Below are 12234 nucleotides of genomic sequence, written 5' to 3' on the forward strand. Positions count from 1 at the left end.
GGTTCCCAGGCGTGTGGCTCCGCTCCTGGGAAGAGCTTACCGAAGGCTGGAGAAAGGAGAGGGCAGCATATACCCTTGTCCCCAGGGTGAGGAGGATGGCAGCCAGCCCCTAAAGCAGCCCAGGGGGCTACACCACCCTACACCACCTTCACTGGTGTCTCAGCATGTGTTGGTTCTCAGCCTGGCTATAGAACCAGCCGTCCTTTGGCTGGGCAGAAGAACAGCCCAATCCAGCTGTTCCTCTGTGTTGCCAGGCCGGAAAAGCTCGTTAGTGTCTTTCTTGTTAAGTAAAAATTGCCGGGGCCATTGGCTTTGGAAGCCAGGAGGACTGAGGAGGTGCTCGGTGTGGCTGGGGGGTGGGGGGGGGGGGAGGCTGGATGTGACTTGTTCTGCAGGTTGTGTTGGGGGATGAAAGGGAAGAACGTGGTTCAAAGCTACCAGGAAGCAGTGTTATCCCATGCAAGGTGGGGTTAACCCACGGGACCCGTGGCCACAGGGTTCCCGCAGGGAGAGAGAGCCAGGGCTTCCATCTGCCAGGTTTGGGGGTGTCCTGAAGTCCTGGACTTACCCGTGCAAGGTGGTGGAGGTGGGATCCTGGGGAGGATCCCAGTCCTTAGGCTGCAGGGCCAGCATTTGCTTCCCTGTCTGGTGTGGGAAAGAGCTTTTCCATGAGACAAGATCTGGTTTGACTGGGACCTGCAGGGGTGATGGCAAGGGGAAGGGTCTTGCTCCCAAGGTATCCTAGCTCAGATCCAGTCTGCTCTGAACTCAGCCAGCAAAATTGTTCTCTAAAAATCCAACAACGGTTAAGTCAGGAAGTTGTTGGTGTCTCTGGGGTATGAGCTGAGCTGTCCTGACCCTGGCGGGTGGGCGAGTTCCAAGGGAGGCTGAGTCCCTGCTGTCACAAGGCTGAGCCAAGCCCTCCCAGCACCCAGTTGGGAGTTGGTACAGCCACAGCCCAACCTTGGGGCTGGAGGGCGGGCTACGGCCACCCACCTCTCCCTGTGTCACTGTGAGGGAGAACACGGATGCTCCGGGCACCCCTGCCAGCACCTTTTATCGCCCTGGTGCCACGAGGGTGCTCAGCACCCAAAGCAAAGCCTTCCTCTGTGTGGGTGGGTGGTCAGAGGGTTAGGGGGATGTGTAGACTGCAATAGGTTTGGAAAATGGAAAAAGCCGATCCTGAGTGTCCTCTTGGGCTGGCAAAATGCAGAAAAGCTCCTGTCACTGCAGAAAATAGTTTGATCGTGACTTGGTTGGGGTTTGTTTGCTGCAGTGGGACAGGAGGGATTTATACTCCACCCACCGCCTCAGGGGCCTCTCCCCATCCAACACAAAAATAGGCTGATCTTTCCAAAAGATGTGGGGGGAGACCTGGAAAATGCCATTCCTGCAGGGACCTGCCATGCTTCTGCCCCAGGAGATGTGGCACGTGACTGTGGCTTCTGCAGGCCCGGGCAGGGATGCAGGGAAGAGCCCAGCATCGTGTGCTGTGCTCTATCCCTCTGCTGCCAGGGAGCCACGGCCTCTGCACGTGTGCCTGTGCTCAGCACGAGCGTTGCCTCCTCGTGCCACCTCCTGCAGCTCAAGGAGCCGATGTTTTTCCTTCCCAAAGGGCATCTGGAGCAGGAATCTACTGTGGGGCATGCGCTGCAGCCCCATCCACACACGCCTGTGAAGCTGATCAGAGGCTGGGGGCTCTGCCAGCACCTGGAAGCTGCCAACCCGTTGCCTCTGGTTCTGTGCCCCAGCATGGGCAGAATTAGGTCCCCATCAGCAGCTGTGGTCCTGTGGGGGGCCAGGTGGGTGACAGTGGAACAAGCCCTCCCAATCCTATGGTGACCCCCAGAGCACTGTGCTGTGGGATGGAGGAGCTGGGTCCTCCATCCACAGCAGCCCTGGGCAGCCAGCAGCTGGGGGCTGGTGAAGAGGCTCCTGACAGGAATGTCTGGCTGGAAAAGCAGCTCCTCTGCCATCCCATCGCTGCTTCTGGGAGTCCCCCATCCCTGGATACTGAAAGGACATGGACACTCCTACCTGGACAGCCCTTTCTTAGGGATATTGACATGTTCTGCTGCCCGTGGCTTGGTCCTGCCGCATCTCCAGGCTCCACTTACCCTTGGGAACTGGCCCATGGCTACCTCCCGCCTGGCATTTCCCACGTTGATGTGTTTCAAGCCCTACATGGCTGGGCCCTGGCTCCCATGGAGCTGCACCTCTGCTTGCACCCGTCGATGCTCCCAACAGCACCTCCTTCATTCCTGGAGCTGGCAGGATGTTCCATGCAGCTTCCCAAGAGCTCCAGCACCACTTATTCCCCCGGGAAGGTTTGGGAGGCTCTGGGATCCCCCCTCTCCATCCTCTCCAAGCCACTTTGGCTGGATGTCCACTTTATTTCCAGGCAGGTCATTTTTTCAGCTGAAAATTGTAATCTCAGAAATGTGCACATGGCTTTTAGGTTTTACCGACTAGCTACTGTATTAACCTTAAATTTCTAGTGATACTTCTGAAATGCAGGAATTGCTGCCTGTTGGGCTGCAGTCTCTTCCTGGGGAGCAAACGGTTTGCAGTAGGACACCTGTGACGGCAGAACTGTTGCCTATCAAATACCTCACAGCTTAATGCTTCTCTGTGCCATGCAGAAAACCACTGAGAATAGTTGGCCCAACCTTGCATTTGGGAAATGTGGGGATTTCATCTCTAGTCCCATAAGGGATCCTTAGTAATAGCTGTTAAAAATGCTAATTCTTCAGCTGTTTTAAAATCACACATTCAAGCGTGTTTAGTACGGTGTCAGGGTTTGTGAAGTTCAGTTGCAATATTGAGCACAAAAATAGAATCCCAAGAACTAAAGAAAATTCAGCAGATGCAACACATTTAAGTCTTTTCTGAGCTCATTGTTGCAGTACTTGGAATATCCCATTTGCTCACTAATCATGCTGTATTTACTTCATGTAATACATGGGAATAGTCTTGAACAGAAGCTGAGGTGCCCCTGTGAGAACATCAAAATGAAGGGGGGAGATATGCCTCAGACAGGCTGTCTCCAGTGGAGTTCTCTGAATCGTGCAGTAACACACGGTGAGTGCCTTCAGGCAGGGTAATCCGGTGTTATTTGTAACACTAGTAGGGAGCTATTTTTAGCGAGAGGCAAATTTGATTTAATAGAACATAATTTGCCGCTGACAATTCAGAGGGCGGCCAAGCGAGGAGCAGCTGGATTCCTAAGGAGGCTTTTTCCTGCCCTTCCTGAAATCCAAGGCTGACGCGCCAGAAGTGGCATTTGTTATTCCAGCAACTGCTGGGGGAAAGCCCCTTGGGATGGCCCAATTAGCTCTGCTTTGCTTTCCTTCTGGTGCTTTGTGCTGCCCTGTCCCCCTGCCCCATCCCCCACCATTAAAAGAAGCGAGGGATATTTTTGCTGCCCTCTGTTGTGGGAGGGCTCAGTGCCCCCAGACTCCTCCGGGGAGCTGGAGCCAGCCAGGTCCCCCACTTGGCCTTTTCTTCTAGTTAGTTCTGCACTCTCAGCCTCTCCTTGGATAAGTTTAGGATAAAAAAGAGGCTCTGGTCGAATCAAACAGCTTGTTTGCCAGGAAACATGAAGTCTGTGTGTGTTCCTGGGCATTTCTTACAGACTGAGTTCTTCTGGACCAGCCTTGGAGGTACTTTGGGGCAAACCCATCATCCAGGATAGGAGCAAACACCATGTTCTTGCTTGTGCTTTCACCAAGATGAAGATCCCCACAAAACCAGTGTGGGAAGACGTTGGATAGTTCTTTCCCAGCCCTACCACTGTCACACCCAGCCTGTCCCCGGTTGGTGGCGTGGGGACAAAGAGCTGCCAGCATGAGCTGGGATAGTCACAGGCTGGAGGCGAGTTGCCGTGGGGCTGCAGGGCCCCAGTGAGGGTGGGAAGGTGAGATTTTCCCTGGATTGTATGTTATCCCGCCATGGGTGCCCCAGGGCAGAGCAGTGAGGGCACTGCTCCCTAATCCTGGGACAGCCATCGCTCCACCCCTGGGCAGGAACAGCATCTTGTGGGGTCCCCAAGCCCCAGAGCCCTCCAGGCAGCCTCAGAAGCAGCCGAGAAGTCCCAGGCCATGGAGGGGTGGAGCAAGACCCCAGTGACTTTGCCCTCCTGGGAGGAAAGGACTGAGCAGGACTAAGGGGAGTTGTGGCATTTAACTCCAGCAAGTGTGTAGCCAGGGTTTGGTGGGCTCCTCTCTCGGTGTGCAGTCACTCCTTGCAGCTGGAAAACCCCTCGGCAGCCATCTGGGTGTTTCCTCAGAGCTGTCACCATCCTCCCCACAGCCCCAAAGAGGGTTTGCTCCTTCCTCTGCCAACATCAGGCTTTGTCCCTGGGACCACACCTTGCCCTGGAGCACTTTTCAGCAGCTGAAAATAAAGCCAAAATAGCATTTGTAAAGACATGTGGGGGAAGCCCTGAGTATGAGGGGTTAAGAGACTGCTCCTGGTGCACACCGTATGTGAATGTCCCTAGGGACTCTCTGTGGGGTTGGTGTGGCATGTGGGACCTGACTGCTCCCCAAAATTACCTGTTCACCTTAACCAAAGACCTTTTTCTGGGAATGGAAGGGTGCAGCCAGCTGGGGGATGTGGGTGCTCGCCAAGCATCCTCCCAAGTCCTGTGACCTTTTCCAGCTCATCCTTGCTCAGCTTTCTCCAGTCCATCAGCTCAGGCTGGTGGAAACTGGGAGCCAACATTTAGCAGGGAAACAGCCCTAAAATGGAGATCAAACTCCTTGGAGAACAACCACCTCCTCCAAATGCTGCCCTTTGCCTGATTACCAATTCAGTTAAATGAAAAAAGCAAATAAATTTTGAAGCCTTTAAAAGGGTGGGCTGGAGAGGGCCCTTTGGTCAGGGTTTTTCTGTGGCACAGGTTTGGTCAGGGTTTTTCTGTGGCACAGGTTTTTCCCTTGTGTCCAGTTTTGACTGTAGATTTTCATTTACAGCGGTTCTCTGGAAGTAAGCACTGGCCTCAAAGGTGCAGGAGTAAGCTGGAAGTTTCTACTCTCTTGTATTCCCTGCCTCCAGTTTTTGCATCTTCTTTAAATAATCGTGCCCTTCCTTCTGCTCCCCCTTCTGCTGGGTTCCCCTGGAAAACGCTGGGGGTGACAACTCCCTTTCCCTGCCTGAGGCGTTTGCTTGACCTCTGTCAGCCACACCCTCTGGCCACTGAGAGCTGTGGCCATTGTGGGTGGCTCCATGGCAGAGGGGCTTCCCCAGGGACACGGAGCCCTGAGAATGGTCACACAGCGAGGTGCCCCGTGCTCCTCCTTGTGCTCACCCCTGTTGCACTGCAGCCCACACACTCCTCTCCCTGTTCCCTGGAGTACGGATCCCCCACGTCTGCAGTGGGGCGTCCTTCCCAGCTGGGAAAACACCCTGGCACCCCATTTCCAAGCTCACCACCCCCTGCCCCACAGACCCCACTATGGAAGGTGACTGTCCCCAGGGAGCCGTGGCAGCAGGACCCAGTCTCTGCCTTCCGCTGACCCCTCTCTTTCTGTCCCCTCCAGGGAAAAAGGTGCTGACCAGGTGCCCTGAAGCTCTGGGGCTGGCTCCTCACAGGCTCAGCGGGATGATGCCAGCAGTCCGAGAGCCCCCCGTGCCCCTCGCCGTGCCGATGTGACCGAGCCCTGTGTGGCACCTGTGGCACTGAGCCTGGCACGGCAGCACGGTGGCTGGTGGCCCCCGTCACAGGCCCTGCTGCCCAAAGATGAGCGATGGCATGTGGATCTCGCTCAGCCCCGCCGAGTTTGCCCAGCTCCAGCAGTACACGGACTGTGAGTACCCTGTTGATCTGTGCTGGACTGGTCTCCTACCTTTCCTTAGTGTCCCCCTGGAGAACCAGGTGGTTCCTTAGATTTTGGATGGGGAGTCTGGAAAAATCCCTGACCCCTAACACCGGCTGGTTGAGGTCCCCATGCCTGCCTGCCCGGAAGGATTGAGCTGAGCTTTGGGGGCCAGACACGTGAGCTGGGCTCAGTCCTTCTGAAGGCGGCCGGCTCCCACGTTCCTTAGCGAAGTGAAATGCCAACCAGGAAAGCAGACTGGCTCTTCCCAAACACACGGAGCTGCTCCACGGCTCGCTTTGGGCTGCCAACCCTCTGCAGTAATTTTCCTTAGTGCTTTTGCAGAGCAACACTCTGCTGCAGCTGCTGCTGAGAAGAGGAGATTTGCAGCAGCACCGAGGGGGTCCTGGGGCTGGGAGAAGCTGGAGAGAGAGCCTGGGCAAAGCCCAGGGGTCCGAAACCAGGTCCTTGAGGTCCTGCTTGCCAGAGAGCTGGAGTGTGGGCGTGCTTTTTCCAGCATTGATGGAGAAGCGGTGCAGCCCGCAGAGGTGCTGAGAGGGGCAGGGCAGGGTGGGCAGGAAAGCGCAGCCAGGACCACGGGATGAAGGGAGAAGGGGTGTAAAATCACAAGGGTGTTGCTTTGCAGAACTGGCATGACCCTGGAGTGAGCAGGCTGGGTGGGAGATGCCTGAGAGGCCCCGTGAGCTCTCTGAGGCTGTCCTTGGGGACATTGTACATCAAAAGGGTGAGGCTGGGGACAAGTTCCTCACCACCTCCTGCCCACCAGCCAGAGGCCTCAGGCAGGGCTGCAGGCAGCGGCGTGTGTGCAGTATCCCTCTCTGCATCTCATCCTGCCTCTGGAGGATGGTGAGCTTTGCTTTCCTGAATCCCAGACCATAAAGCACCATCTGTAAGGCTGGGCTCAGAACACTGATAGCATCTTTGTTTTGTTAATCAAAGTGTGGCCAGCATGGGTAGCTGCCTCCTCCCTGGGAGGATGGCTTGGCACTGGGCTGGGGAACGGGGCTTGGGGGTTCTCCAAGGAGGGCCAGGATCCCCCTCCTTGAGTGCCCCAGACATCCCACAGTTGTGGTCCTGTGGCAAATTTTCTCCCCAGCAGAGGGCTGGGGGGATCAGAGCCAGCACAGCCCCCACTTGCAGAGGATTTCACAGTAATTAACAAGGCTGGTGTGTCCAAGAACCTTTTAAATGCCCGTGCCCAGAGATGTGTGAAGGTGAGGGCTGAATGTTCTCTCACCTTGATCTTTCTCTTTCCACTTTTCCCTTTTTTCCTCTATTTTGAAAGGATGAATGTCCCTCCAGACACGCCAGCCCTAGGAACACTCAGCCAGGGAAAGTCTTCAGTACTTGTGTGGAAGTTTGCATGGACCAATCCAATGATAGGGCAAGAAGGAGTGGCCACAAGCTGCACCAGGGGAGGTTTAGATTGGATATTCAGGAAAACTTCTTCCCCAGAAGGGTAGTCAAGCACTGAAACAGGCTGTCCAGGGCAGTGGTGAAGTCACCATCCCTGGAGGGATTTGGAAGCCATGCAGATGTGGGACACTTCTATCTTAGTGGTGAACACAGTTGTGCTGGTTAATGGCCGGACTTGATGATCTTGAGGGCTTTTCCAACCTAAATGATTCCATGATTCTATGAATACAGTTCTATTTCTCCCTCCTGGCACCTCCTGGAGATGCCAATGGGCAGCCCGAGGCAGCCTCTGGGATGACTGGGCCTGCCAAGGGGTGCCAGCAGCCACCTGCATGGGGGCAGGGACACCCAGGGGTGTGCTTAGCACAGCAGAGCAGCTGGGACTGGAGCGTGGTCCACGCCTTCCTTGCTTTGCTCTGGCTCTGTGTTTATTTTCATACTGGCAGGAGGAAGCTCTCTATGTATGTAAAGCTCCCAGGCCAGCTTTCCATATCTGCCCTGCCCTCTGAAGGCGGAAGGGGAAGCAGGGCATGGGTGGCCTCTTCCAGGCACAAAAGGATCCAGAAACTGCATATCCAGCAGATAAACCCCTCTGCACCACCCTGCTGGTGGATGACAAAGGCAGCCCAGTGGGGCCATGCTCAGCACGGTGCCTTTGTCTCCCCAGACTCCACCAAGAAGCTCAAGGATGTTCTGGAGGAGTTCAATGGGGATGGCGTCCTCTCGAGGTACAACCCCGAACAGGTATGGCCCTGTGCCCGCCAGTGTCCCCCCTGTGCTGCTGGCAGCTCCCAGCTCCCCACAAGCTCCCCCAGCCCAGCTCCCCCAGCTGGAAGCAGCCAGGAGAAGGCAGGGCTGGGTGGCTGGCCCCCATCTCTCCCCATGGTTTTGCTCCCAGGACCTGATTCCCATCAAGGCCATCCCGGGGCCATCCCACCCCATCCCGCTGAGAGCTTTTTGGGGCATTGCCTTGCCAGGCAGAATCCAGGAGGGATTTACTGTCCCCCTAAAAGCAAATGACTTGGCCAGCATGGGGATGGGATAGCTCTGTGCCCTCTCACTCTCCTCCAAAGAAGGCTGGGATTATTTTTTCCAAGCGGTGCTTTCCGAGAGACCTATTAGTGTGCCAGCAGGACAGAGCCTTGCATGGAGGCTGTAATCACTAGAATCAAGGCAAAATGAGAAAAATCAGTGGGCTGAACATGGCAAGGAGGGGCATAAAGCTACCCTGCTATTCCAGGGCACCACAGGACCCTCACTCCAGCTGGGGCCACAAAAGCCATTGGAAAACATCGTCCTCATGCAATGGCAGTGCCCAGCGGGGAAGGAGGAGGCACAGAGTCCTCAGGAGGAGGATGGTCCCCATGGGGCTGAGGCTGGGCTGGGAGGTCCCACTGCTCTGCACTGCTCTGCCCTGTCCTGCCACTCCCCCAGCTCCTGCCCTGGCTGCTGTCCCTGCTCCCAGCTCGCCTGCCTCAGCCACGCTGGCACTGGGCATTTCTGGCCCTGCTGCCTCTGGGTCCCTTTAGGTTACCTCGAGCCACTGGGATTTGGGAAGCCAGCGGTTTTGGGGAGGGCTCTGCAGCTGCTGTGCCCAGTGAGGGGGGCCCAGGGCATGAAGCCCCACACCCACTGGCAGCTCTACACCCTCATGGTGGCCTGGGGCACCTCCATCCTCCTCCTCCTCTGCCCACTCCCCAGCCCATCGACTACGAGGGCTTCTGCCTCTTCATGAAGACCTACCTGGAGGCAGACGTGCCCGAGGAGCTCTGCCAGCACCTCTTCACTTCCTTCAAGCGGAAGATCTGCCAGGCCTCCCCCGAGACCCAGCACCAGAGCCCCGCTGTGTCGCAGCCCAGCACCCTCGGTGAGCCAGCCCTGTCCCCAGCTGGGCACCAGCGTGGCACGGTGGGCCCGCTCCCACCCTGCCCGTGGGAATGAAGGTTGGGGGGTGGCACCTGTGGTGGGTGGCATCGGGGCCAGCTCACAACCCAGCTCTGCCCCATCTGTCTCCCAGGGCCCTGTGCTGCTCCAGGGAGGGATTTCTCTAGGATGCAAGGGCACGTGCCCTTTCCTCTGCACGGTCAGAGCCCGGGTCACTCCGTGTCAGCATCTCCATGCAGAGCAGTGCCCTGTGCCTCTGTCACGGGTACTGGTGCAAGCAGCCACCCTGCACTTGGCAGACCGTGTGGGCAAGGCACCCAACTCTGCCTCCCCCAGCCCTTCCCGGGTGGATTCATGGCTCGTGGAGACATCTGCTGAAAGAACTACAAATTGCAAAAGGAAAGGGAGGACCTCCCCCAGCTCTGACTGGTGATGGAGGAGCACATCCTTGCTGTCCTGAGCACTGTGGTGTCCATCACCCAGGGATGGCAGCACTGCTGGGAGCTCCTGGGCCAGGCAGGAGGGTGAGGGGCCACCTTCGGTGCCCGTCAGAGAGCCCTGGGGCTAGGATGCCGGGGCAGAGAGGCACGGGGCTAGCAGAGAGGACCCAGGGCGAGCACCCAGCAGCAGTTCCTGGAGCAAGGGGCATAGACACCCTGGTGTCACCCTGCCCTTGGGCATGTGTCTGCTTTGCAGGGATCAATGGGAAAACACTTCGAAGTACTCTGGGACGACACGCTCCCGAGCCCAAGAGCTGCCACAGCAACACAGCTGAGCCGCAGCCAGCATCCCTCACCCTGGCATCGATCCCCAATGCCTCCCCCAGCTGGTCCAGATCATCCTCCCAGAAATCCACCACTGGCACCACTTCTGCTCACAACTCCTCGGGCTCTTCCAAGATCTCCTCCGTGTCTCTGCTCAGCCCTCAGTCACCAGGTGAGCTTGGCTGGGGCTCCACAGAGAGACACGGGCAGTGACAAGCCTTCCTCATTTTCTGGTCAATTCCCCAGCATGGTGACCTTCCAAACTCACTGGGTTCCTGGCATCCTGACACCTTTGCTTGGCAGACTTGAGCTACCAATCCCATCCCACAGAGCCCCCACCAGTCACTGTCTTAATTACCTGGCAGCATCTTGCAGGGAGGGGGAAATGGGGCGGTGAGTCACGGCTGGCCCTTGCCCCAGCCCCTGCCAGCCCCCGAGGAAGGGCCCTCTGCCAGGAGCATCCCTCTGCCGAGGGCTGCTATTGGCATGGGCATCAGTGAGCGTGGGCTGTCCTGGCACCTTGGCAAGCTGCCTTGCTGCCCACTGAGCTGCTCACTCCTTCTGGGTGGGTGCTTGTTCCCAGCAGGACACGTTTCCATGGGCTCCAACTGCTCATCCTGCCCATAGCTGCAGTGATGGAGGTGTGGGAGTCTGCACCCCAGGGACTGAGTGGCACTGCCCAGCCCTGTGCCTGTGATGGCACCAGTCCCAAGTGCCCTTTTTGTGCCCATTCCTGTGTCCCATCTGTGTCCCCGTGGTGTCACTCAGTCCCACGCTGGATGGGTCCCTGTCCCAGAGTTCCCATGTCCCACCTGGTGACAACTGGTCCCGTGTCATCCCTGTGCCTGGCCTCTCTCCCTGCCCACAGGCACGAGGACAGTGGAGAAGAGGTTACCCTTCAGCCTGCGGAAAAACCCCAGCTCCCAGAAAGCCACCCCGCCTCCTCCTCCCACCCCCTTGGCCCAGGTGGTCCACCTGAAGGACATTGTCTGCTACCTGTCCCTGCTGGAGAGGGGACGAGCAGAAGACAAGCTGGAGTGTAAGTGGGACCCTGGGCTGGTGCTGTGCAGAGGGGGGAGCAGTGGCTCAGGGGTTTGCCCGAGGGCGAGTGCAGGGCTGGATGCTCCCGTCCACTTGGGAAAACCACTCAGCTTCCCCTTCTGCTCCTGCCTGTGTCACCCATGTCTGGCCAAGGGGCTTCGATACCCCACAGCCCTGGGGTCACATCTCTCCCTGGCTGAGGCAGCACAGTGCTGCTCCCACCCTGAGGCTCCAGCAGCCTGGAATAGGGTGCCTGGGGCACCCCAGGTTGCCCCTGGGCTGGGCTCTAATTATCAGCAGCTTCTCTCCTCCTTCCAGTTATGTTTCGCCTCTATGATACTGATGGAAACGGCCTCCTGGACAGCTCGGTGAGCCTTCCCTTGGGAGAGAAAGCAGGGGCTGCTCGGGGGGCTGGAAACATGCAGGACACTGTTGGGGTGCCCACCACCCTGCTGAGGTGCTCCAAAATGGGCAGAGATATGGGAAGGGAGGAGGAAAGCAGCAGCTGGACTGCAGAGCTGGGGATCACATGCCAGCTCTGCTGCATCCAGCAGGAGCTAGAAAAAATCCACCCACCAAGAATTGTAGCTCTGCATCAGGTCATGGTATTTCAGGGAAGAAAAAAATCACGCACAGCTCCTTCTCCTATGATGTTTTCTCTTTGTTCTTTGGGTATCGTCCTTGAAGGCTGTTGCAAATAAAATCTGGTTTATCAGAATAGTTTTTCCCAAGGAAAACCCCTTACAGATTTTCTTGCAGGTTTTCAGGGCAGAAGGCCCTGAAAAAAGAAGGAGCACCCATTGAGGGCTGGGGTGTTGCTGCCCCTCCTGTGTGGGTGGGGACTGGGGTAGCCTGGGGCTATGGGAATGTAGACCTTGGGGGCTTGGGGCTGGACACTCTGCTCATGCCTGGAGCCGTCCCTAACATCGGGCACTGCTGTCTCTCTGTGCTCAGGAGCTGGATCGTATCATCAACCAGATGGTGCACGTGGCCGAGTACCTGGAGTGGGACTCCACCGAGCTGAAGCCTGTGAGTGCCTGGAGGCAGCTGGGGCAGCTGCAGGGACTCTCAGCCAGAGCCCTGGGTGGCATCACCGTGTCACCACATTTTCTCCTTCTTCCAGATCTTGAAGGCTATGATGGAGGAGATCGACTACAACCACGACGGGACCGTGACGCTGGAGGAGTGGATCCGGGGTGGCATGACCACCATCCCCTTGCTGGTCCTCCTGGGGATGGAGACGGTGAGTGTCCCTGTGGACACCTGCTTCGGCTGCTCCAGCCCACCCC

The 12234-nt window shown here is 57.3% G+C and overlaps 1 protein-coding gene and 1 long non-coding RNA gene across 2 annotated transcripts in view; one reads left to right on the forward strand and one right to left on the reverse strand.

The window, feature by feature from the left end:
* Window positions 1-2376, reverse strand: part of LOC108445328 — a 16002-nt gene extending 13626 nt beyond the window's left edge. Inside the window, exon 1 of the long non-coding RNA XR_001860145.1 lies at window positions 41-2376. This is a non-coding gene — a long non-coding RNA (uncharacterized LOC108445328). The remainder of the gene's footprint in view (window positions 1-40) is intronic.
* Window positions 2377-5499: 3123 nt separating this feature from the next.
* Window positions 5500-12234, forward strand: part of LOC103611952 (diacylglycerol kinase gamma) — a 17883-nt gene continuing 11148 nt past the window's right edge. The window contains exons 1-8 of the mRNA XM_017728754.1: window positions 5500-5810; window positions 7924-8000; window positions 8958-9123; window positions 9837-10076; window positions 10773-10943; window positions 11264-11313; window positions 11900-11974; window positions 12069-12188. Of these exons, the coding sequence (XP_017584243.1) occupies window positions 5744-5810; window positions 7924-8000; window positions 8958-9123; window positions 9837-10076; window positions 10773-10943; window positions 11264-11313; window positions 11900-11974; window positions 12069-12188 (966 nt within the window). The 5' untranslated portion in view covers window positions 5500-5743. The remainder of the gene's footprint in view (window positions 5811-7923; window positions 8001-8957; window positions 9124-9836; window positions 10077-10772; window positions 10944-11263; window positions 11314-11899; window positions 11975-12068; window positions 12189-12234) is intronic.

The sequence above is a fragment of the Corvus brachyrhynchos genome, unplaced genomic scaffold (assembly GCF_000691975.1).
Source record: "Corvus brachyrhynchos isolate BGI_N302 unplaced genomic scaffold, ASM69197v1 scaffold223, whole genome shotgun sequence".
Taxonomy (NCBI): domain Eukaryota; kingdom Metazoa; phylum Chordata; class Aves; order Passeriformes; family Corvidae; genus Corvus; species Corvus brachyrhynchos.